Source organism: Bufo gargarizans, chromosome 6 (genome assembly GCF_014858855.1).
Source record: "Bufo gargarizans isolate SCDJY-AF-19 chromosome 6, ASM1485885v1, whole genome shotgun sequence".
Lineage (NCBI taxonomy): Eukaryota > Metazoa > Chordata > Amphibia > Anura > Bufonidae > Bufo > Bufo gargarizans.
Window position 1 is genome coordinate 251,865,990 of NC_058085.1, and position 26,746 is coordinate 251,892,735.

Here is a 26,746-nt window from a genome sequence, read left to right on the forward strand (position 1 = left end):
GGAATCGGATCCCCGCCTTGCCCGACTTGCAGACTTCTACGCAGTTCTTGAGATGGTACTTCTTGCATTACGCCCACTTCTCTTCCGTATGTAAGAATTATTTGGGTTCTGCCAATAAACACTTTACCCCCTCGTGGTACGATATACTTGTGGTCTCCCCCAGTCCGACGAAGAAATTAGTCTCCTTGCTCTACACTAAGTTATTACTGGAGGGCATTCAATCTAGATCCCCCCTTATTGAGCATTGGGAGAAAGAACTGGGGATTTCTCTATCGGATGAGGAGGTGTCCCTGGCCTTGAGGAATTCTCATGGATTCTCTAGGTGTATTCGAATCCAGGAGAATTCCTTCAAATTGTTAACTAAATGGTATCGCTCTCCTGACGTGATGCATAGAATAGATAGGAGTATTCCCCAGATCTGTTGGAGATGTCACAAGGCAACTGGCACTCTATCCCACATTTGGTGGTCGTGTGAAGGCTTTTCTCCTTTCTCGTCTGAGCTTGGTGGGCTTCTCCAGCAGATTATTCCTTCGGTTGGCAGCCTATCTCCTTCTCTGGTTCTCCTCAATGTTCCTTCAACAGGCTCTCCCCTTCATAAGCGCTCTTTATTAGCCCATTTACTGGCTGCGGCCAAATTATTAGTCCCCTTGCATTGGCTATCCGACAGAGCCCCTTCCACTGCTGACTGGATACTTAAAGCTAACGAGATCTGTAGGTTCGAGGAATTATCCAGTTGGGAGACTCTCTCACATGATAAATTTTTGGAGACGTGGGGCCCCTGGATGGACTGGTGTGGGTCGAGACCCGGCTGAGGCCTCATTGGAGTTATCGCCTTCTATCGACCTTATGTAAGCGGCTTCCTGTTACTATGCTTATGTCCTATTTAAGAGCTAACATATCTTACCGGTATCTGCGCCTCCTGGTTAGTCAACACTGATCTTGCCTTTTCCATGGATTGTACTTAGTGCTTGCTGGCTTCCTGAGCCTTAACTAGTTAGAGTTGGTGGCCTCCCCTGGTACTCGGCTTTTCAGTAGGCTTGTTATTCTGTACACTGATTAACTGACTCATTCCCATGAATGCGTTGTAATCTGTATGCTTCCTCGACTTTTGGGCTTGTTGCCCTTATGTTATTGTTACATATCATTATGATGGCAATAATAGTAAAATAAAGATATGATAAAAAAAAAAAAAGAAAATGAATGGGTCCAGATCTGGTCCAGATCTGTTCTGCAAAAAAACTGAACAGATCAGGAAAGAAACAACGGACGTGTGAATGGACCCTTAATGTGACCTATAAACTGTACCACTCAATTGAAAAACAAACTGAAATCTTTTAGGTAGAAGGAAGAAAAAATATAAAACTAAAATAATATGGTTGCATAAGTGTGCACACTCTTTAATTAATACTTTGTTGAAGCACCTTTTGATTTTATTACAGAACTCAGTCTTTTTGGGCATGAGTCTATCAGCATGGCACATTTTGACTTGGCAAGATTTGCCCACTCTTCTTTGCAAAAACACTCCAAATCTGTCAGATTGCGAGGGCATCTCCTGTGCACAGCCCTCTTCAGATCACCCCACAGATTTTCAATCTGATTCAGGTCTGGGCTCTGGGTGGGCCATTCCCAAACTTTAATCTTCTTCTGGTGAAGCCATTACTTTGTTGATTTGGATGTCTGCTTTGGGTCATTGTCATGCTGAAAGATGAAGTTCCTCTTCATGTTCAGCTTTGTAGCAGAAGCCTGAAGTTTTGTGCCAACATTGACCGTTATTTGGAACTGTTCATAATTCCCTCTAGCTTAACTAAGGCCCCAGTTCCAGCTGAAGAAAAACAGCCCCAAAGCATGATGCTGCCACCACCATGCTTCACTGTGGGTATGGTGTTCTTTTGGTGATGTGCAGTGTTGTTTTTGCACCAAACATATCTTTTTCCACATGCTTTTGGGAGACTTCAGATGTGTTTTTGCAAAATGTAGCCTGGCTTAGATTTTTTTCTTCGTAAGAAAAGGCTTTCGTCTTGCAACTCTACCCTATAGCCCAGACATATGAAGAATGCTGGAGATTGTTGTCACATGTACCACACAGCCAGTACTTGCCAGATATTGCTGCAGCTCCTTTAATTTCGCTGTAGGCCTCTTGGTAGCCTCCCAGACCAGTTTTCTTCTTGTCTTTTAATCAATTTTGGAGGGACATCGAATTCTTAGTAATGTCACTGTTGTGCCATATTTTCTCCACTTGATGATGACTGTCTTCACTGTGTTCCATGGTATATCTAATGTCTTGGAAATTCCTTTGTACCCTTCTCCTGACTGATACCTTTTAACAATGAGATCCCTCTGATGCTTTGGAAGCTCTCTGTGGACCATGGCTTTTGCTGTGGGATGCGACTAAGAAAATTTCAGGAAAGACCAGCTGAACTTTATTTGGGGTTAATCAGAGGCACTTTAAATGATGGCAGGTGTATGCTGACTACTATTTAACATGATTTTGAATGTGATTGCTTAATTCTGAACACAGCTACATACCCAGTTATAAGAGGGTGTGCACATTATGCAAACATTATTTTGTTTTTTTGTTTTCTTCCCTCCACCTAAAACAGGGATGTCAAACTCGTGGCCCTCCAGCTGTTGCAAAACTACAACTCCCATCATGCCTGGGCATACTGCAGCTATCAGGGAATGCTGGGAGTTGTAGTTTTGCAACATCTGGAGGGCCATGAGTTTGACATCCATGACCTAAAAGATTTCAGTTTGTTTTTCAATTGAGTGGTACAGTTTATAGGTCACATTAAAGGTGGACAAAGTTCTGAAATTATTTATCTTTGTCTCATTTTTTTAAAGCACAGTAACCTGACATTTTGACAGGGGTGTGTAGACTTTTTATATCCACTGTATATGTGTGACACCTTTTGAAGTATCTCTGTAACAATTTAGGACCCAGGTGCACAGAATTACTACAAGCGCATACCCTTTGCAGTAGTCCCTACAGTTGTAGTACATTACCTCCATGGGGCATCTCATGCTGTCCTGTAAGTACTTGATAATGCCACAAATAGTTTTTTTTATTTTACATGTCATTGGGAGACAAAGGAGCGAGGGGTATAAATAAATATTGGCCTCTGCTATGCCGGCAGTACCCAGCATACTGGCTTTTATCCAACCAGTTTTAGCTTACTGTAGGGTGTGGAAGCTGATCTGGTTTTCCAGTTTTTTCTACTTATAGTATAATTTTACCTTAACTTCAATCTTTCTGTTTCTTGTAGGATTGGGGTAATCGGGGAGGTTTTGGCTTCCATGTTCAAACCACAGTGCATCAAGGGCACAGTGTCAAGGAAGTTACACTGTCTCCCCTTGTTTGCTGATGGCCAGGCCACAAAGGGAATTGACCAGTCCTACTGCCCTTTATTTTTCATTCCCAGAGGTGATGCTCCACAATTTTGCCCCTGCCCTTCTGCCTACCAGAGTATGGCATGTTGCATCAAAGCTGCATGGGTAGGCTCCATTGAAAACTATGGTGAGTAAGTATGACTCCCCTAATCTTGGCCTTCTTCTTCCTTGGGTTTAATCACCATGGTGTCTTCCCTCCCCCTCTCTTTCTGAAGTCCCTGCCTATCACCCCTTTCTTTCCCCAGCATAGATCCCAAACTTCAACAGCTTCTCAGTGTGGAGCTCTTTTTATATATATATATATATATATATATATATATACTGTCAGGCTTTCCTCCTCTTGAACTGTCCAGAAATGCTTTTCCTTTTTGCCTGTTGGAACAACAAAGCAGGCCCCCCTTCCCTCATTTTTCTTCCTTCATGGCACATGAGACTCTTTTTTTCTCTGCTTTCATTTACCAAAAAGATGTGCTGATGACTGCTCCTCTGCAGTATCCTCTTGCCTGAGCTTTAGTTTGTTCCATGAGAAAAAATGTATGCACATGCTGCTCCAAACTGGGACAAGTGTATTTTTTTTCCCCCTGCACTTTCCCCCAGTAATTTCTGCCTTTTTTGGGGGCACCATAGAGAATGCTTCTATACTAGAGCTTAATTTATTTCCACACAGTACCTTCACTCCATAAAACAATTCTACCCCCCCTCCCCAAAGTGTGGTAAATACTGACTATCCCACTATTGCAGAACTCAGAGATGTGGAATCCCACCATTTAGTACTTCTTCCTCACATACTAATTTTGTCTAATCCATTTGCATATACAAACTTACCAGAAGCGTAGCTAGAACTGATTGGGCCCCACATCACATTTTTCCCTTCACCCACGACAGCACCACAGAGAGAGAGGATCCGCCCCCAGGGAGAGGAAACCTGCAGAATAAAAAGGTGCAGCCTCTCTCCAACCTCAGTGGTTTCCTGTCCCTGGAGCGGGAGACCTGCAGTTTTCCTTTCAGGTACCGCTAGCCTAGGAGATCCCAAAAATGTTCTGGAGGGCTATGTGGTAATACCTGCCGGGGTCTATCGCGTCATAGTTTTGGGCTGACAGGTCCTCTGTCCGGTTCTTGCGGCAGATGTGTGGGCCCTTCAGTGGAGTAAGGCCACGCAACGTTTAAAGCCCAGATGCATGGGTAAGAGGAAGCAGCCCAGAGGAGTATTGCATTCCACCGCATGCAGCACGGATCCATGGAGGGTTTGCCTCATGGGAACATGTATTCCGGTGCATTCTCTGGTATGCGGCTCAGATGAGGAAGATGGAGCCTAGATCATGCAGCTCCCATGGCTGTGAAAGAAAGTATTCCTTATAATGACTCTACTTAAGTTACACAGCAAATATTTGGGTTGTCTTTCTCATGGCTTTAGGGCCTGGTTGTCTGCCTCATGGCTTTAGGGCCTGGTTGTCTGCCTCATGGCTTTAGGGCCTGGTTGTCTGCCTCATGGCTTTAGGGCCTGGTTGTCTGCCTCATGGCTTTAGGGCCTGGTTGTCTGCCTCTGGGCTTTAGGGCCTGGTTGTCTGCCTCTGGGCTTTAGGGCCTGGTTGTCTGCCTCTGGGCTTTAGGGCCTGGTTGTCTGCCTCGGGCTTTAGGGCCTGGTTGTATGCCTCGTGGCTTTATGGCCTGGTCGTCTGACTCGTGGCTTTAGGGCCTGGTCGTCTGCCTCGTGGCTTTAGGGCCTGGTTGTCTGCCTCATGGCTTTAGGGCCTGCCTCATGGTTTTAGGGCCTGCCTGCCTCATGGTTTTAGGGCCTGCCTGCCTCATGGCTTTAGGGCCTGCCTGCCTCATGGCTTTAAGGCCTGCCTGCCTCATGGGATTGTCTGACTCATGGCTTTAGGGCCTGGTTGTGGCTTTAGGTCCTGTTTGTCTGACTCATGGCTTTAGGGCCTGTTTGTCTGCCTCTTGGCTTTAGGGCCTGTTTGTCTGCCTCTTGGCTTTAGGGCCTGTTTGTCTGCCTCTTGGCTTTAGGGCCTGTTTGTCTGCCTCTTGGCTTCGGTAGGACTGAATGACTGTCTTCAGGGTTTCTTCCCTGAACGTCTCCGTTATGTTGGTTTTTCTGATTACTGATGCCTGTATGGCTAAAGGTCTTTCCATATATGCCTGCTTGGTGGAAGGTCTTGGTTGGCTGCCTTTTGAGGCTGAGTGGGATGGACGCCTGTTGCAGCTATAGTTGTTTGACTTGCACCTACAGCATCTGACTGGTGTAGAGTCTATTCCTGGTTGACTGAATGCCTTTGAGCTGGTGCCTGTCTAACTTTCTGCCTTTGAGCTGGTGCCTGTTTAGCTGGCTGCTTTTGAGCCTGTGCCTGTCTGGAGGGCTGCCTTTGAGCCTGAGCCTGTCTGGAGGGCTGCCTTTGAGCCTGCGCCTGTCTGGAGGGCTGCCTTTGAGCCTGCGCCTGTCTGGAGGGCTGCCTTTGAGCCTGCGCCTGTCTGGAGGGCTGCCTTTGAGCCTGCGCCTGTCTGGAGGGCTGCCTTTGAGCCTGCGCCTGTCTGGAGGGCTGCCTTTGAGCCTGCGCCTGTCTGGAGCGCTGCCTTTGAGCCTGCGCCTGTCTGGAGGGCTGCCTTTAAGCCTGTGCCTGTCTGGAGGGCTGCCTTTGAGCCTGTGCCTGTCTGGAGGGCTGCCTTTGAGCCTGTGCCTGTCTGGAGGGCTGCCTTTGAGCCTGTGCCTGTCTGGAGGGCTGCCTTTGAGCCTGTGCCTGTCTGGCTGCCTTTGAGCCTGTGCCTGTCTGGCTGCCTTTGAACTGTTCCTGTCTGGCTGCCTTTGGGCCTGTGCCTGTCTGGCTTCCTTTGAGCCTGTGCCTGTCTGGCTGCCTTTGAGCCTGTGCCTGTCTGCAGGGCTGCCTTTGGGCCTATGGCTCTATGGCTGGATGCCTTTGAGCCTGTGCCTGTCTGGTTGGCTGCTTTTGAACCTGTGCCGGTCTGGAGGCCTGCCTTTGGGCCTATGCCTGTCTGGCTGGTTGTTTTTAAGCCTGTACCTGTCTGTCTGGTTGCAGGTGAATCTGTGCCTATCTAGCTGGCTACCTTTGGGCCTGTGCCTGTCTGGGTGGCTGCCTTTGAGCCTGTGCCTGTCTGGTGGGCTGCCTTTGAGCCTATACCTTTTTGGCTGGTTGACTGCCTTTTTTTTGAGTCTTTGACTGTCTGGTCGGCTCATGTACCTAGATAGCTGTTTGCTTCTGTGTTTATGCTTTCTGGGATGACGGCTCTTGCTGTCTCCTTCTGCTGTTGAGTTTATCTAGTGTGTTGATCAGCGGACAGCTCCACATGGCCGACGGCATCTACGGCTACTGGCGGCCGTGTCTGCATGGCTGGTGTCTTCTGTTGCCATGTCTTAATAAGTGGACCACTCAGGCAGCAGTGTCTGGATGAATTAACTTGGCTCTGAGTGAGTATCTGTGTCCAGCGGTGCCTGGGGTGCTGCCAAGTCTTTGTGGCGGTATATCTTGGAGGCTATGCATGCAGGGTGAACTAGTTCTGTGCCTATGTTGGTTGTCAAATTGTAGTTTAATAGTCTACAATAGGCATAGCACTCCAACAAAGCCCTATAATACGCCTGATGAGGAGTGAGAAAATGGGCTGGACCATATTGCTTGAATGGCCAACAGTATGTATGGCGTATCAACAGAGCCCTATATGGCTCCTGGTTGACTGGAACATTGAGTCTGGATAGCCTATAGGAGGTATGGAGCACCAACAAACTCTATAAATACGTGCCGCGGATCTAGAATTCCAAAACTGAAGGGTCCAGTGTGCTCTTTGGACCTCTGGCGGCAGACCCATGAGCTTCCATGGGGGATGGAGGCCACTGTAGTTTTCCATCATGGATACCAGATTGCGAGGAAGGAGATTTGACGTCTTAAGTTCTTCTGGTAGATGTAACACAAAGCCTCCAGTGGATCTTGGATCAAAGCATCTGTCTCACAATATATTCAGCATCAAAGGAATCTGTGTTCAGCAATCTTCTTCTTTAGTTGGTCACTCCTTGTCAAGATAAGTACTTGTCAAAGATGTTTTGCTAAAATCTGTTGCAATTATTTTTATAAACACTTGATGAGAAACCCTTTTGAGATTTCTTTTATAAGATTATGCTAGATTTAAGTATAATGTCCGGTATTAAAAATTCCTAGAATGTTATTGATCCGGCCCCTTTTTTCTTTAGGTTCGGACCTCTAGTTAGCTTTTGGATTCCCTATACTTCCATCTGGGTATCCTTACCTTTCATTACTTTTCAAGCACTTCTGATAAGACCAGGAATCTAAAGGAATAAGTTGCCACTGTCCGGACTTTTCGGAGATGCCTTACACGTTACCCAGAGGTAACTAAGGATTGGAGAACTCCTTTGCGCTTTTGTTTTCTTTTTGGCATAAATAAGGGTAAGGCGGCCTCGAAGAGTTCACTAGCCAGATAACTTAGGTCATTTTTTCTCTGGCTTACATCTCTTTTGGAATCACAGCTAAGACAGTAGCCCGTCAGAGGGTCAGCATGCTAAGGCAGTATAAAAGTATGGAGTATTCACAGAGTACTACCCTGATTAAAACATAGCCTTTATTCAAAGCGCTAAAATTACCCAACACAAAATATGCAAAACAAACAAGAAATATTAAATCAAAAGAAAGGCTGTGTAAACACAGCAATCATTCGTATTCCACAATACGGGATAGGACAGATTTCTAGGCAGGATGGTTATGGTCTGATGGGGGACCTTTCCCTGATTCTCACCCTATGCTATCGATCCTTGCCCATAGAACGGAATGGCCGCCCTGACCGATGGGGGCGATCCCGTATTCAGGAACCTCCAGCAAACCCTTGGATGGCACTGAAGACAGATATGCAAGGCACCTAAATAAGGTGCCCTAAGGTGGGTCTATTAAATGCCCTACTATAAATACGAAAAATAATAAACGCTGAATAAACAAAAAGATAAAAAAAGTTAAGTACATCAAAATAGATAGATGCTGAGTACAATGGAGTAAAAAAGTGCTGAATACATCAAGTTGAGTCATTGCTCAATACATAACGATGAATAGATGCTCACTACAACTTCTGCAATATCGAATTGTATCCTGATTAAACACAATAAAACTTCAGTTTTCAAAGGTCATCGCAATTTATAGGTCCCTTTATTCCAACGCGTTTCCCCCAGTGTGTAAAGTGGGCTCATCAGGGGACATAGATGCAATATTTAGATAGGCATCAGAGGTATTATTTCACAAAGGACCCAACTTGGTGTCCAACAATTTTTTGTAACACCAGTTGATCATAGGTAAAAGATCGATGTTGATATTCATTCAGCAAAGGCAATAGTGAGAAGGTACGGAAACCTTTTCTACTTGCGCAGTCTACCTCTTGGGAGGGGAGGGCTAATGTTTCTATTGTGCAAACCTGTTATGCTGCCACATGGTCTTCTCCTTCTGCCTTTCCATCAATATTGGCTTCAGCTAAATTCTGCCTCTGTTCTTTAGAAACCAAACCTGCAAAGAAAAAGGAAATTAAATGATTAGAGGGTAAAAACCTAGTTTTTGAAGGAAAAGACCTGAGCCATTTCGTTACTAATAAAACAAAGACATTCTTTAAATTCTTTTGGATCCACGACGTGACAGAATACTGCAGTGGTTCTCTAAGAATCCATGTGAACACTCTTAGGCCCCTTTCACACGGGCGATAATGCCACACTGGTGCAATGCGTGAGGTGACCGCATTGCATCGGCACTGAATCCGGACCCATTCACTTCAATGGGGCTGTGTACATGAGCAGTGATTTTCACGCATCACTTGTGCGTTGCGTGAAAATCGCTGCAAGCTCTGTATTTCACGCAACGCAGGCCCCATAGAAGTGAATGTGCGGATGCGGTGCGATTTTCATGCATGGTTGCTAGGAGACGATCGGGATGGGGACCCGATCTTTATTATTTTCCCTTATAACATGGTTATAAGGGAAAATAATAGCATTCTTAACACAGAATGCTTACTAAAATAGTGATGGAGGGATTAAAAAAAAAAAACAATTAAAGGGCTTCTGTCACCCCCCAAAACTCATTTTTCATTTTTGGGCATATTAAAATCCTTTTTGTACGACTATTCCCTATATAGGGCTCTTACCTTGTTCTGTGGCTTTGTTTCATAAAAAATAGAGCTTTTAAAATATGCAAATTACTTCACTACCAGCAAGTAGGGTGGTTACTTGCTGGTAGCCGCTGCATCCTCCTTTTAAAAAAACGCCCCCTCCTCCAGTTGATTGACAGGGCCAGCGAGCGCTCTCCTCCTCCGGCTGGCCCTGTCTGCAATTCAAATCCCGCGCCTGCACCTTACGTGTCTTCATTCGGCGCAGGCGCTCTGAGAGAAGGACGCTCGCTTCCTCAGCACTTCTTCAGTGCACCTGCGCCGATGAAGACTTCTCTTTCGGGTTTAGAGGTGACATCATCGGCGCAGGCGCACTGAGGGAGTGCTGAGGAAGCGAGCGTCCTTCTCTCAAAGCGCCTGCGCCGAATGAAGACACGTAAAGCGCAGGCACTGGATTTGAATTGCACGCGATTAAGTCCATAGGGTGAGTTACATTTGTTTTTTATTTTTAACTCCTGAATAGACATTTTTCTAAGCATTCTGTATTAAGAATGCTGTTATTTTACCTTATAACCATATTATAAGGGAAAATAAAATCTACACAACACCGATCCCAAACCCAAACTTCTGTGAAGAAGTCCGGGTTCTGGTCTGGGTACCAAACATACAGATTTTTCTCACGCTCGTGCAATACGCATTAAAACGCTTTGCACTCGCGTGGAAAAATTGCGCATTTTCCCGCAATGCAACCACATCTTGTCTGTCCGTGTGAAAGAGGCCATAAGGTGGTCAGTGATACCTCAAAAAGAGGACTTGCTCTGATAAAAAAGTTTAACGAATTGGTCATGGACGAACAACAAAAACAATTCTTGTTGAGGGTAGTCGAGCATCACAGAAAAGTTGTCACCAAGATAACAAAAGAAGGGATTGCATAGTTCAAAGTTGATTAATATAACACATGTTTTGCCAATTATACTACCTATTAATCTTAGTGTCTAGTTTTAATATTATTTTAAGTTTGTGATTTCTAGTTTTCCCAATAAAAGTAATTAACATTGAAAAATCATATTTTTTGCCTACTTTTATAAAACTGATCAAAGTGTGCAACCTCTAAATATTATCCAATCTTCTTGAAATTTGGCATATATAGTCAGGTCCATAATTATTGGGACATCAACACAATTCTAACATTTTTGGTTCTATACACCACCACAATGGATTTGAAATGAAACAAACAAGATGTGCTTTAACTGCAGACTGTCAGCTTTAATTTGAGGGTATTTACATATAAAATCAGGTGAACGGTGTAGGAATTACAACAGTTTGCATATGTGTCTCCCACTTGTTAAGGGACCAAAAGTAATGGGACAATTGGCATCTCAGCTGTTCCATGGCCAGGTGTGTGTTATTCCCTCATTATCCCAATTACAATGAGCAGATAAAAGGTCCAGAGTTCATTTCAAGTGTGCTATTTGCATTTGGAATCTGTTGCTTTCAACTTTCAAGATGAGATCCAAAGTGCTGTCACTATCAGTAAAGCAAGCCATCATTAGGCTGAAAAAATAAAAACAAACCCATCAGAGAGATAGCAAAAACATTAAACGTGGCCAAAACAACTATTTGGAACATCCTTAAAAAGAAAGAACGCAACGGTGAGCTCAGCAACACCAAAAGACCCAGAAGACCACGGAAAACAACTGTGGTGGATGACCGAAAAATTTTTTTCACTGGTGAAGAAAACACCCTTCACAACAGTTGGCCAGATCAAGAACACTCTCCAGGAGGTAGGTATATGTGTGTCAAAGTCAACAATCAAGAGAAGACTTCACCACAGTGAATACAGAGGGTTCATCACAAGATGTAAACCATTGGCGAGCCTCAAAAACACGAAGGCCAGATTAGAGTTCACAGTTCTGGAACAACATCCTATGGACAGATGAGAACAAGATCAACTTGTACCAGAGTGATGGGAAGAGAAGAGTATGGAGAAGGAAAGGAACTGCTCATGATCCTAAGCATACCACCTCATCAGTGAAGCATGGTGGTGGTAGTGTCATGGCGTGGGCATGTATGGCTGCCAATGGAACTGGTTCTCTTGTATTTATTGATGATGTGACTGCTGACAAAAGCAGCAGGATAAATTCTGAAGTGTTTCGAGCAATATTATCTGCTCATATTCAGCCAAATGCTTCAGAACTCATTGGACGGCACTTTACAGTGCAGATGGACAATGATCCAAAGCATACTGCAAAAGCAACCAAAGAGTTTTTTAAGGGAAAGAAGTGGAATGTTATGCAATGGCCAAGTCAATCACCTGACCTGAATCCGATTGAGTATGAATTTCACTTGCTGAAGACAAAACTGAAGGGAAAATGCCCCAAGAACAAGCAGGAACTAAAGACAGTTGCAGTAGAGGCCTGGCAGAGCATTACCAGGGATGAAACCCAGCGTCTGGTGATGTCTATGCGTTCCAGACTTCAGGCTGTAATTGACTGCAAAGGATTTGCAACCAAGTATTAAAAAGTGAAAGTTTGATTTATGATTAGTATTCTGTCCCATTACTTTTGGTCCCTGAACAAGTGGGAGGCACATATGCAAACTGTTGTAATTCTGTCACCATTCACCTGATTTGGATATAAATACCCTCAAATTAAAGCTGGCAGTCTGCAGTTAAAGCACATCTAGTTTGTTTCATTTCAAATCCATTGTGGTGGTGTATGGAGCCAAAAAGGTTAGAATTGTGTCGATGTCCCAATATTTATGGACCTGACTGTATATCTTTTACATCATTGTGACTCAGTTTCCATTACAAAATGAAACACCCTAATGCACTCATATATGTGCTCACCATATACATAGATGCACTCATATACACACTTACCACATACATGGACACACTCATACACGCACTCAACATACAGTATACATAGATGCACTCATACGCGCACTCTCCACATACATGGACGCACTCATACATGCGCTCACCAGATACAGTCGTGGCCAAAAGTTTTGAGAATGACACAAATATTAGTTTTCACAAAGTTTGCTGCTAAACTGCTTTTAGATCTTTGTTTCAGTTGTTTCTGTGATGTAGTGAAATATAATTACACGCACTTCATACGTTTCAAAGGCTTTTATCGACAATTACATGACATTTATGCAAAGAGTCAGTATTTGCAGTGTTGGCCCTTCTTTTTCAGGACCTCTGCAATTCGACTGGGCATGCTCTCAATCAACTTCTGGGCCAATTCCTGACTGATAGCAACCCATTCTTTCATAATCACTTCTTGGAGTTTGTCAGAATTAGTGGGTTTTTGTTTGTCCACCCGCCTCTTGAGGATTGACCACAAGTTCTCAATGGGATTAAGATCTGGGGAGTTTCCAGGCCATGGACCCAAAATGTAAACGTTTTGGTCCCCGAGCCACTTAGTTATCACTTTTGCCTTATAGCACAGTGCTCCATCCAAAATGCATTGTTCTTCACCAAACTGTTGTTGGATTGTTGGAAGAAGTTGCTGTTGGAAGGTGTTTTGGTACCATTCTTTATTCATGGCTGTGTTTTTGGGCAAAATTGTGAGTGAGTCCACTCCCTTGGATGAGAAGCAACCCCACACATGAATGGTCTCAGGATGCTTTACTGTTGGCATGACATAGGACTGATGGTAGCGCTCACCTTTTCTTCTCTGGACAAGCCTTTTTGCTGATGCCCCAAACAATCGGAAAGAGGCTTCATCGGAGAATATGACTTTGCCCCAGTCCTTAGCAGTCCATTTACCATATTTTCTGCAGAAGATCAATCTGTCCCTGATGTTTTTTTTTGGAAAGAAGTGGCTTCTTTGCTGCCCTTCTTGACACCAGGCCATCTTCCAAAAGTCTTCGCCTCACTGTGCGTGCAGATGCGCTCACACCTGCCTGCTGCCATTCCTGAGCAAGCTCTGCACTGGTGGCACTCCGATCCCGCAGCTGAATCCTCTTTAGGAGACGATCCTGGCTCTTGCTGGACTTTCTTGGACGCCCTGAAGCCTTCTTAACAAGAATTGAACCTCTTTCCTTGAAGTTCTTGATGATCCTATAAATTGTTGATTGAGGTGCAATCTTAGTAGCCACAATATCTTTGCCTGTAAAGCCATTTTTATGCAACGCAATGACGGCTGCACACGTTTCTTTGCAGGTCACCATGGTTAACAATGGAAGAACAATGATTTCAAGCATCACCCTCCTTTTAACTGGTCAAGTCTGCCATTTTAACCCAATCAGCCTGACATAATGATCTCCAGCCTTGTGCTCGTCAACATTCTCACCTGAGTTAACAAGACGATTACTGAAATGATCTCAGCAGGTCCTTTAATGACAGCAATGAAATGCAGTGGAAAGTTTTTGGGGGGATTAATTTAATTTTCATGGCAAAGAAGGACTATGCAATTAATCTGATCACTCTTCATAACATTCTGGAGTATATGCAAATTGCTATTATAAAAACTTAAGCAGCAACTTTTCCAATATTTATGTAATTCTCAAAACTTTTGGCCACGACTATACATAGATGCACTCATACACACACTCTCAACATCCATGGATGCGTTCATACACAAAGTCACCACATATATGGACGCACCCATATACAATACACATATATAGACACCCAGCTTTCCTGCTGTGCCTCTCCCCCATACTCTAATGCCTCTGCACTTGTGCCATGCAGGATAGCAGGGAAGCTGGATGACATCATGATATAATTCACCCAGCTTTCCTACTGTACTGCAGGTCAACATGTGCACAGTCTGGCAAAGCTGAATATAACCGCAGTCCCCTGCCACTCACATCACTGGTGCAGTTGTGGCGATCCAAATAATGTTCAGCATGCTGGGCATGGATGGTTCAGGCTGCAGGAATCGCGGGTAGGAAAAGGGGCTGGGATATGCTAGCTCCGCCCACATTTGACCGTCTTGATGCTGGTCACTGTCCATCATCAGAACTGAGAAGGGGGAAAGGCGGAGCAATGTCACTGATGTCAGGTCAGTGACAGAGGTGCAAGTGCAGGACTCTGGACCCGGTGCAGGAGAAGTCAGCTGCTCTGACAGGGGCCCGGGGTGACGAGGTACAGTGACTGCTCCAGGGCCCCTTCTGAGCTCGGGCCCCGAAGCAGCTGCTTCCCTGACAGATACTCCACTGAAACTTACCTTTGTTGTGGTCAAGCCTTTTTGCTCCTCCTGCTTCTGGCCATCACTGTACCTGCAGACTACCCAGGTTGTTACAGGGCTCCCCAGGATCTTTCAGTCTATGATGAGACGATTATTGGATTAAGCAATCAAAAGGGAAGTTTCAAATGCTGCAGACCTCACCTTTACTATTTAACTCTGGGTTCCCTTTGGATGTGATCATCTCTTATTTGCCTTATTTTCCTTCCTCCCTAGACAAGCCCCCTTCCTCATGTGAGAGAAATTCAAATTGGGGCCCCAGTGGATAACCTAGTAGATTTGTCTCCGTGCAGCATTCTTTGAGTTTCTCTGAGGTACCATTGTTTCTATGTGCACATTTCTGTGGCTTAAAACTTACAGCATCTACTTTGCTTCCAAGAAGTCTCTGGCTGGTGTTTAGTTCTCATTTTACTCGTCAGTTTGGAAGCAGAGTGGATGAAAGCCATAGTAAGAGTGCTCTTCTTTCTTAGTCCAGACACCCAGGCAATAGTTGGAATACAGTTAGTTTTCAGGTTATACTTTAACCAAGGCCAGAGCTCACAAATCCAGTTGTCTCCTTCTCTTCCAAGATGTATGGCTGTCTCTGGTGGAGGACATTTGGGTCAGTGTTTTAATTGAGAACATAATAGAATTTAATTCTAATCCTAGTTACCAGTTTTTCCAATCCTGTTCTATTTAAATGTGTTTTCCGACCCCATTTTTTTTTTTTTTTATTGAGGACCACGTAAATGTTTATTGTAAAGACAAAAAAAACACTCACCTATTGAATGCCACTCTGCTACAGCACTGAGGACTACATCCCTGCTCCTTCTGGTCCTTTGCCGTCCCGGATGTGTGATGTCATGTCCATGGGCATGTGCATCCGCACTCATTAATTGGCCCCAGTACTGAGGTGTCCCTAAGAAGCCTCTGTGGCCACAAAAATATTTGGGGGTTGGACGACCTCATTAATCTCTCTCTCCTACTTTTTGTCAAGCTCTTTATACTGATTACTGGTCCAAGGCCTTATTGCACTAGTTCCTCGTGAAGAGTGAGATTCACAGGTTTTCATTCTAAATGGTTAGTTGTTTCAAAAGAGTATGATGCAGTCTGTTCCATCCTGGACCTGAAGTGACTTGACAGACATGTCTGACTGCATTTTTAGAAGGAGCCCTTCCACTCTGCAATCTTTGCAAGTTTACGTGGTCTGTGGACATTTAGCACGCATACCTGCATATTCTACAATCTTGCCACCTCATTAGCAGTTGCGCTGTTTAGTGTTCCAGTCTGAACACTTCCAATTTGATGCCCTTTTATTCAGGTTCACCCCTCCAGAAACTCCTCCAAGGACCCCTCCAAAATTTTGAGTCACCAGTCTGTAAAAGTCAAGTGTTTTCCCATTGCATCCTCTTTCCTGGGCTTCTATTCAACATGTCAAAAGCACGTGTCCTTCTCCCAAACCACAAGATTGTGCCTCTTCAGGCTGGAGTCTGGGCACTTTAGAACTGTAACCTTTGTCCTTACTGTTCTGCATAATCAATCCAGGAAGGATGGCAGCTACCATGAATACAGTTCCCTTGGCCCAGATTCTATCCTGGGCAGAACAGTATTTTCTGTGAGTATCTGCCTTCCGGTTTGACAGGGGTGCTGCTGCCAGTGACAGGCCTTAGCAGTGATGTGTCCTCTATGCATGATGTGTCTCAGTGACAGACTGATCCTCCCCATATACTTCTTTCTCCCCACAGTCCAGTTCAGTTTGGAGTTGGAGCTAGTCCTTAGTTGTCCAGTGGGCCAGGTTGCTGCCTATCCATGCTTTTTCAGTGGGCTAGCCTCTTATGTTTCTGGTTATCTGACTTCTGCTCCTTTGTGCATCTCTGACTGCTGGGGTACATAGCCTGCATGGTAGACGCCAACTATTTTCATTTGTCTGTCTCTATGTGGGCTATATGCTTCCTTTCTGTGTCCTCAAGAGTCATATGAAATCAGCTGCAAATAAATTTGTGAGCATCCTGTACAGTATGGGGCTGTGCTTTAGGGTTTTGGTCCTGAGAAAACCCTTTCAGTAAAAAATATATTTATTGTACTTTTTATATAGTCTCCTTTTAAATCTAGTCATAGGTTTAAAATGCTTTATACTTAAAGGGTTTCTGTCATGGGAAAAATCGTTATGTAGCTGACTGACATGAGCGATGTGCTAATGTCAGCACTACATAACAGTATGTTTAACTCCCTGCCTGCCGCTGTTTCTTGAATAACAGACTTTTATAATATGCTAATGAAGCCTCTAGGTGCTATGAGGGCATTGCTGCAGCACTTAGAGGCTCTGTCTACTCGCCTTTTGGCACACCCACGTCCACTTGATTGACGTCCTTCTCCGCATCGTCCTCATGATCCCGCGCCTGTGCCGTTTCATTTAGTATTCGGTGCAGGTGCAGTGAGTGAAGGATGCTCGGCTGCTGCCAGCTTCCTCACTGTGCCTGCGCCGATAACGTCACAGGCCTCCCCGGCAGGCCTGCCTGGCAGCAGCCGAGCGTCCTTCACTCACTGCGCCTGCGTAGAATACTAAACGGAACAGCGCGGGATTATGAGGACGATGCAGTGAAGAAGGACGTCAATCAAGTGGACGTGGGCGCGCCAAAAGGCGAGTAGACCAAGCCTCTGGGTGCTGCAGCAACGCCCTAATAGCACATAGAGACTCATAAGCATATTATAAAAGTCTGTTATTTAAGAGAATGGCGGCAGGCAGGGAGTTATAAAAGCATATGGTTATGTACTGCTGACATTAGCACATCGCTAATGTCAGTCAGCTATATAACGATTTTTCCCATGATGGAAACCCTTGTGCTTTATACATTATTTTCCCCATAAATGGAAACAGGGTGAAGATTTGATTGACATTAAAGTTGAAGTTATTACAGGAGACGAAGAGACGTATGTGAGTGATGATCAGGAGGAGGAGATTCCCGTAGATATAAGCCCTGGTGAGTAATATTGAATAAAAACAAAGAATTTGCTTACTATTAGGGATGAGAGCTTCGCTAAAACTTCGTTTTAATGCTGATTTGTCTCCGTACATCATTAAAATGTACTGCCTCCGATGAGATGAAGTTAGTTATTCGCAGAGTCGCAAAGACTTCGTTGAATAACATCGGTACTTTAAAAAAAAAAAAATTTTTATTAAGGAATAATATTTCCATACAAAATGAAACATCGAAATAATAATTTCCATTTTCTTAAACCTTACCCCCCAATTCCCGCCCAAAACACTTCCACCCCCCCTTTGAGATGAGTCTTCCATCCCCCCTGACAAAAAAAAAAGCAGATAGTGAAAAGGTTGAGGCAGGAATCATTAAGATTTCCTTTATCCTCAGCATTTCTTTGTATATATATATATATATATATATATAAGATTTTTTCATAACTTTTAATCTTAGTAATAACATTTGACAAAATGTATCTATACTTGGAGCATTCAATGAAAACCAAGCCTGTGTAATCAAAAGTCTTGCCAGGCTTGGCCTTGCCAAAACATTATTTTTAGCAAAAGAATCCTTTTGTATTTATGGCACCCAATCTTGGAAAAATCACTAATAATCCAGGACTGGAATCGCCACTTTTATTTTTTGAGTAATATAATTGTGTATTACCCTCCAATAGTCTTCTAATTCTGTGCAGGTCCAAAACATATGTAAATAATCAGCCTCATGTGTATCACACCGTGGACAATTGGAAGTGTTTCTCAAACCCCATTTATTAAGCCAAAAAGGTGTAATATAAATTCTATGTAAAATATTAAATTATGAGAAACTAATGCCACATTCCCCAATATATTATCCAAATTATTTAATTGAATCATTGGGCAATCCCTTATCCAAGCTTTTTGCCCAGGGGACTGTAGGTTAATAAATCGTGCTTTAAGTAACATTGAGAGATCTTAACCCTCTGTGCCGGTTTTACTATCAAATCGTGCAAAAATGTGGGAGCATCTATATCAAAGAGAGATTTTTCTTTTATACTAGAAAGTGCCGAACGTAACTTAAATTACTGAAACCAAGCTAAATTAGAAATATTTTCTCTTTGTGCTAACTCCAAAAAGGAAAAAAATATGCCCATGACCAAGCACCTGTGTAAGATAACAACTATTATTCTATTGCCAATATGGATCCCCCACCAGTTCATCTAGGGCCTGTAAATAATAATTATGCCAAAGGGGCGTACAGCAAAGAGATCCCTTTATCTCCAACCAATCTCTGATAGTACTCCAGGACTTAATAAGTAGCTTTGCAGCAACCCTATAATCCTGTTGGGGATTAATTAATTGACCGGATTCCAATAAAGTAAAAATATTATCTGACAACATCTTCACCAAGGTTCTACAAAGTGGACTTTTCTCCCATTCATGGTACAATCATAACTGTGATGCTATAAAATAGCTTTTGAAATAGGGAAGATTTAATCCTCCCTGTTCCATCGGCTTATAAAAATGCTCCAATTTAAACCTTACTCGCGTTCTCCCCCAAAGTAGATAATTGATAATTCTCTCAATTAGTTTAGAAAACTTATCTTCAATCCACACTGGGGAGTTCCTGAGGATATACAATAATTGGGGCAAAATCACCATCTTCACCAAGGATATTCTATCGGCTCTAGATAACGGGAGTCTGAGCCATATCTTTATTTTAGATCTCAATTTGGTTATCAATGGGATCAAATTCGACTGTAGGAAATCTTAAATGTTAACAAAAATAATGATACCCAAATATTCAAACGGGTCGGAGATCCTCAAATTTCTAAACAGCTCCTCAGTAGAGGGTTGTAATCTATCCAGGGGCATAAGAGTAGTTTTAGACCAATTATTATCAAGACCCGAAACCTCACCAAAGGAATTAACAACTCGAATAACCCTCAGAAGTGTGGAATTAGTATGTTGTATATAAAATAAATCATCATCAGCATATAGAGAAATACGATCTTCTGTTCCCAATGTCCCAAAACCTTCAATCATAGGATCCTGCCTGATCCTAACAGCAAGGGGCTCAATATGAATATCAAATAATAATGGGGATGGTGGACATCCTTGACGAGTACCCCTCCCCCAAAAAACACAAATTGTAAGCATGTTATTAATATTTAGCCTCACCCTAGAAGATTTATACAAAAGCTTAACCATATTTATAAACTTACTTCCAAATCCCATCTTCTCTAAGATCTTCCAGAGGAATCTCCACTCCACCCTGTCAAAGGCCTTAGAGGCATCCAAAGACAGGATGGAGCGAGAGACCCTCACTTCCTAATTGGTGGTGCGGCTCTTCTGGCGCCCCTTAAAATTTTGCGCCCAGGGCAAAGGCCCCCCCCCCCCACACACACACACTACGCCACTGCCATAACGGAATTCTTAGATAACCCGAACCCCAACCTTGTACACCGAACTTAAAAACACAAGTTCACTCAAAACTAATAATAATACATAGACATACACTTCAAATTCTGAGGGGAATTCAGTCCATGCCCCTCATTGCCCTATCACAAATAGTAATAAGGCAATGAGGGGCAGGGACTGAACCCCCCTTTAGAATTTCAAGCATATGTTTAAGGGGGATTTGAAGTCTATGAGAAGCTGCCGTGAGGTTAATAAGCTGTGAACAGGTCTCTGTGTGTGTGTGTACATATATATATATATATATATATATATATATATACACACTGTATATATATAGTAAAGAAAATTGGACAGCATCACAAAGATATAAAAAACAAGTTTATTTGCCCATATGGTACAGTGCAGCGACCTTTCGGCTTATCCATAGAGCCTTTCTCAAGCCTTGAGAAAGGCTCTATGGATGAGCTAAAATGTCGCTGCACTGTACCACATGGGTAAATAAGCTTTTCACGTTTTTTATATCTTTGGAGTGTTGTCCAATTTTCTGTACTAATTTTTGGGGTTATTAGCCTATACCCTGGGACATAGCACCATCTGTAAACCATACAGTCTGTACTGCCATTTTTTTATATATATATATATATATATATATATATATATACACACACACACACACACACACACACACTCACCTAAATAATTATTAGGAACACCTGTTCTATTTCTCATTAATGCGATTATCTAGTCCAGTGTTTCCCAACCAGCGTGCCTCCAGCTGTTGCAAAACTACAACTCCCAGCATGCCCGGACAACCTTTGGCTGTGCAGGCATGCTGGGAGTTGTAGTTTTGCAACACCTGGAGGCACACTGGTTGGGAAACACTGATCTAGTCAACCAATCACATGGCAGTTGCTTCAATGCATGTAGGGTTATGGTCCTGGTCAAGACCATATCCTGAACTCCAAACTGAATGTCAGAATGAAAGAAAGGTGGGCTACAACAGCAGAAGACCCCACCGGGTACCATTCATCTCCACTACAAATAGGAAAAAGAGGCTACAATTTGCACGAGCTCACCAAAATTGGACTGTTGAAGACTGGAAAAATGTTGCCTGGTCTGATGAGTCTCGATTTCTGTTGAGACATTCAAATGGTAGAGTCCGAATTTGGCGTAAACAGAATGAGAACATGTATCCATCATGCCTTGTTACCACTGTGCAGGCTGGTGGTGGTGGTGTAATGGTGTGCGGGATGTTTTCTGGGCACACTTTAGGCCCCTTAGTGCCAATTGGCCATCGTTTAAATGCCACAGGCTACACGAGCATTGTTTCTGACCATGTCCATCCCTTCATGACCACCATGTACCCATCCTCTGATGGCTACTTCCAGCAGGATAATGCACCCTGTCACAAAGCTCGAATCATTTCAAATTGGTTTCTTGAACATGACAATGAGTTCACTGTACTAAAATGGCCCCCACAGTCACCAGATCTCAACCCAATAGAGCATCTTTGGGATGTGGTGGAACGGGAGCTTCGTGCCCTGGATGTGCATCCCTCAAATGTCCATCAACTGCAAAATGCTATCCTATCAATATGGGCCAACATTTCTAAAGAATGCTATCAGCACCTTGTTGAATCAATGCCACGTAGAATTAAGGCAGTTCTGAAGGCAAAAGGGGGTCCAACACCGTATTAGTATGGTGTTCCTAATAATTCTTTAGGTGAGTGTATATATATATATATATATATATATATTCACACACACCAGCACAACCACTAACTCTCTGTCTCCCTGCTACACCTACTGTAGATCACACACTTTAACCAGCCGTTCAGCACGCTAGTGTTTCCCCCTCTCTGAGTGACTACATAACTGTCATACAGAATGTGCTGTCTGCTGTTTGCGTCAGCTGTGGGATGCTGGAGTCCCGACAGCTCATGAAGCTTACACACTACCTTGCATGCCAGGGATCTCCAGGTCATTGGTCAGGAGGAGGTTGGAGCAGTGAAGCACTGCTAACCTTGCTGGGCCCTCTCTCTCACACACTGCTCTCCAGCTGTAACGATAATAGGCAGGTGAAGCAGCAGAGCACAGCAGATAAGATGATTTGGCAGGTGGCTGCAGGAGCAAGAGAGACGTTAGATTGGAAAGGGGGCGGGTCCAAACAGCCTGCCCAGGCCCCTCAAACTCCCGGGCCCCATAGCAACTGCGTGGTCTGCCGCTATGGGCGGTACGCCAGTAAATATCATGATGTCCATCATTATGTTGCAGATGTGTGTCCTAACCTAGTTTCACATAGGTGGCAGAGCAATCCAGCAGAGTTCTCTGGAACCATCCTGCCATTCACCTCCGGAGCCCATTGACAATAATAGGAATTGGTGGGGATCCGGCTGCTCCCCAATATTTATGCTGGATTCCCGCCGGATGCCATTATAGTCTATGGGGTGCGGCTATGCCAGAGCCGAAGACCTCCAACAGGCTTTTCTCTCCTGAATTGTTCTGCTGCCTGTGTGAAAGAAGTTCACATTGCATGGCTCAGTGAATACTATTACTAAGGTTCCATTCACACGTCCGTAGTGTGTTTTGCGATTCCGCAGATCCGCAAAACACGGACACCGGCAATGTGCGTTCCGCATTTTGCGGACCGCACATCGCCGGCACTTATAGAATATATGCCTATTCTTGTCCGCAATTTCAGACAAGAATAGGACATGTTCTATTTTTTTTCGGGAATAGAAATGCGGACCCGGAAGTGCGGGTCCGCACATCGTGCCGCCCCATAAAAATGAATGGCTCTGCAATTCCGTTCCGCAAGATGCGGAATGAAATTGCGGACGTGTGAATGGGGCCTTACTGACAAATTGTCAGCTGGATCACACTACATCACATCCAAAAACCAAGACAAGTTGACAAATTAGCGCATGGGTTGTCAATCATACATTCTGAGCTGGTTTTTAAAACTAGACAAAGATTTTCAAGAACCAAGAAAACTAAAAATCACTCAGAGCTTCCTGGTTTTAGCACAGCAGCTCCTGTTCACACTTGACCCAGAGACTCTAGTTTTGGGGGTGTTTTGGAGCTCAGATTCCCTTTAAGGAAATGTAAAAAAACACCTTCTCAAAAACGTGATGTACTGTTATTTATAGGAAGTGTGTTTATTGTAGAACAATTTATTAGTATGTTTAAAGGGAACCTGTCACCAGTTTTATGGTGTCCTAACTAAGGGCAACATAAATAAGTGACTGATTCTCTTAGCAAAATGCTGGGTCACTTTCTTTAATTGACCCAGTCAATCTGCCAACATCTTGCATTGAAAAGCTCCAGCTGATAATAATGAGTCATGAATATTCAGGAGCTCCTGACTCTCCCCGCCCACCTGCTGCTGAATGACAGTTTGTTTCCATAGGAATCAGCAGCAGGTGAGCAGGGGAGTGGCTATAGCTCTGAATTAAATATACGCTGGACTCAATGACATCACGCTGGACTCAAATCAGCTCATTAGCATGCGGCATCTTTGCGTGTATATTATGAGGTAACCATCTGTCACACCAGTAAGTGAATACATCTAAGGCACTTTTTAGTAGTTAAAGGGAACCTGTCACCAGAATTTTGTGTACAGAGCTGAGGACATGGGTTGCTAGATGGCAGCTAGCACATCCGCAATACCCAGTCCCCATAGCTCTGTGTGCTTTTGTTGTGTAAAAAAAAAAAGATTTTATACATATGCAAATTAACCTGAAATGAGTCCTGTACATGAGATGAGTCAGGGACAGGACTCATCTCAGGTTAATTTGCATATGTATTAAATCGTTTTTTTACACAATAAAAGCACACAGAGCTATGGGGACTGGGTATTGCGGATGTGCTAGCGGCGATCTAGCAACCCATATCCTCAGCTCTATACCCAAAATCCCGGTGACAGGTTCCCTTTAATGATTGTATATAATTAGTTAGATTATAATCAAATATCTACATGACAGGTTCCCTTTAAGTACATTTTGATCAGTTATTAATGTTTTAGTAAATGATAATTTTTATGTATAGTTTTTTTCTTCAGCAGCTGGTTGCATCAAGAGCTTGGAAGACAATGTCATTACATCTATAGATTTGGAGGGAACATATGAAGTCACTAGGTATTCACCAGGAGATAAACCCATTCCCCAAACTATACATCCAGAACTTCCCAGTGGAGACCTGTTCACAGCACAGGAACTTCTTCTGGATCAGTCACAGCTTGATTGCACCCAAAGTACAGGTCAAAGAGATGATAAAATATTTCCATTTAAGGAATTTCCTAATCATTTCATGCATTCAATTGAAGCAGGGTTGAGTCCATTTTTGTGTTCACAGTGCGGGAACTGTTTTAGCCAGCAATCCGATGTTACTGAACATCAGAAAATTCACACTGTGAAGAGGCCATATGTATGTTCCGAATGTGGAAAGTGTTTCAGATATAAATCAGGTCTTAACGATCATCGCAGAGTTCACACTGGGGAGAAGCCATTTTCATGTTCAGAGTGTGGGAAACGATTTACTCAGAAATCGGCTGTTCTTCATCATCAGAGAATCCACACAGGGGAGAAGCTCTTTTCATGTTCTGAATGTGGAAAAAGTTTTGTCCAAAAATCAGCTCTGTTCAGACATCATACAATTCACACAGGGTTGAAGCCTTTTCCATGTTTTGAATGTGGGAAATGTTTTTCAAAAAAATCAGGGCTTGTTCAGCATCAGAGGAGTCACACAGGGGAGAAGCCATTTTCATGTTCAGAGTGTGGGAGAAGTTTTTCCCAGAAATCAGATCTTGTCAAGCATGTTCGACTTCATACAGGGGAGAGGCCGTATACATGTCCAGAATGTGGGAAAACTTTCAACCAAAGCTCAGATCTTATTCAGCATCTCAGGATTCACACAGGGGAGAAGCCGTTTGTATGCACTCAATGCGGGAAATGTTTTATTCGGAAAACAGTTCTTGATAAACATCTTAAAAGTCACACAACGGGGGAACAGTTTCCATGTTCGAAATGTGGGAAGTTCTTTACCCAGAAATCGGATCTTATTTCCCATGAGAGAAGTCACACTGAGGAGATTATCACATACATGATCAGAATGGGAAAACATTTTCTAGAGAAATCAGATCTAACTCACCAGTGGAAAACTCTTTGAGGCAAACAGCTCAAAATGTGGAAAATGATGCAGAAATCATGACTTTTTACTTCAAAGAATTCACACACGTTAGAAGCCATTCATGATATTAACCAGAGTGCAGTCTGTCTAGAAAAAGTATTGATTGCGTATGCTTAGGATCGACTATTAATGTGTGATAGTGGCAAGACCTACACTGTTCAGTAGTATGAAGAAGCCCTTGGTATTCACTAGAGTTCTGCTGACCCTTCCTTGTTTATCCAGACACTGGCTTATTGTCCATATGTACAGCTGGGCCTTGAACTCCTGATGGACATCAGTGCTACTTCCTAGCCACATTTGTAGTACCCAGCACAGCCACGCATGTGGACACCCCTCTTTACCTGGCAAAACATTGCAGCAGCACTATAGACATTTCCTACAGCTGATTGGTGGGTTTCTTGTATGGGACAAATTTATTTACTAAAGATTTCTGCAGCAGATCCCATATAGGGGAATATACTCAAAGGCCTCATGCATACAACTGCGTCTGTTTTGCGGTTTGCTAAATATGGATGCTGTCCATGTGCATGCTGCATTTTGTTACGGACCCATTAACTTCTGTACTTGTCCGCACACTGCGGACCCATCGAAGTCAACAGGTCCACAACAAAACATGGCATGCACACGGACCACATCTGTATTTTGCAGATCCACGGTTTGCGGACCACAAAATGGATACGGTCGTATGCAAGAGGCTAAAGACTGGTCTCCAATATTTTGTTTCCCAGTTTTTACAAAATGACAGCTCCCAGAATGGCCTGGCAACCTGTGACAAAGTGTAAAAATATATATAGAAAATGTTAAAAATGTATCCTAAACATATGAAAATGATGCCCCAGTCTTTGGCCCTTCACCCTATCAGCTCTGCCACACAGTGAGTGTGCTGTCGGCATCTTTTGCAGCCCCATTGAACTCAATGGGTCCGCATCCAACGCAGAACGGTTGTGGACCAAAACCACGGTCATGTGCATGAGCCCTTGAAGATAAAAAAAAACTCCTTTAAGAATATTCTCCACCATGGATCTGTAATGCAGTGTTTTTGTGTGAAAATTTGACCTAAAAAAACAAAAAATGTTTTGGAAATACAATAAACAGTGTCACTTCAGGCAGTGGAACAGAGCTGTCACCTTCTGTAATTGTGGAGAAGTCTCATGCATTATGCACAACAGTTTGATCAAAACATCCCAGTGTTGCCGATAAAAGGTCTGCGCTGTTGTCGGATGTTTTTCTATAAAATAGTTGTTTTACCCCTACATGTTATGTTTTGTAAATGAAGCATGTCACTGTGTATTTCTTGTGTAGTCCAAAAAAAGTTTGGATAAATGCGTAATTTACTTGCAAAGAAGGTGACCCGTAATATATGAACATTAGTAGATTAAAGTATCATTCCCACAAAATTGTTATTCTCTGAACTGTTAGAAAGATACATGATGTAAACGGTAGTGAAGGTAGTCTTCTTGCCAGTGACTGTATTCATGAGTTATAACCTCCCTTCTGATCCTCAGCTCTGTCAT

At 43.4% G+C, this 26,746-nt stretch overlaps 1 protein-coding gene across 3 annotated transcripts in view; it reads left to right on the forward strand.

Annotated features, from left to right (window-relative positions):
* Window positions 1-26,370, forward strand: part of LOC122940063 (zinc finger protein OZF-like) — a 38,346-nt gene extending 11,976 nt beyond the window's left edge. For 2 of the 3 annotated variants that reach the window (XM_044296391.1, XM_044296389.1), the window contains exons 7-8: window positions 17,545-17,647; window positions 24,106-26,370. In XM_044296391.1, coding sequence (XP_044152326.1) covers window positions 17,545-17,647; window positions 24,106-25,211 — 1,209 coding nt within the window. In that variant the 3' untranslated portion in view covers window positions 25,212-26,370. The remainder of the gene's footprint in view (window positions 1-17,544; window positions 17,648-24,105) is intronic. The other variant, XM_044296390.1, reaches the window with a different exon arrangement.
* Window positions 26,371-26,746: the final 376 nt, after the last annotated feature.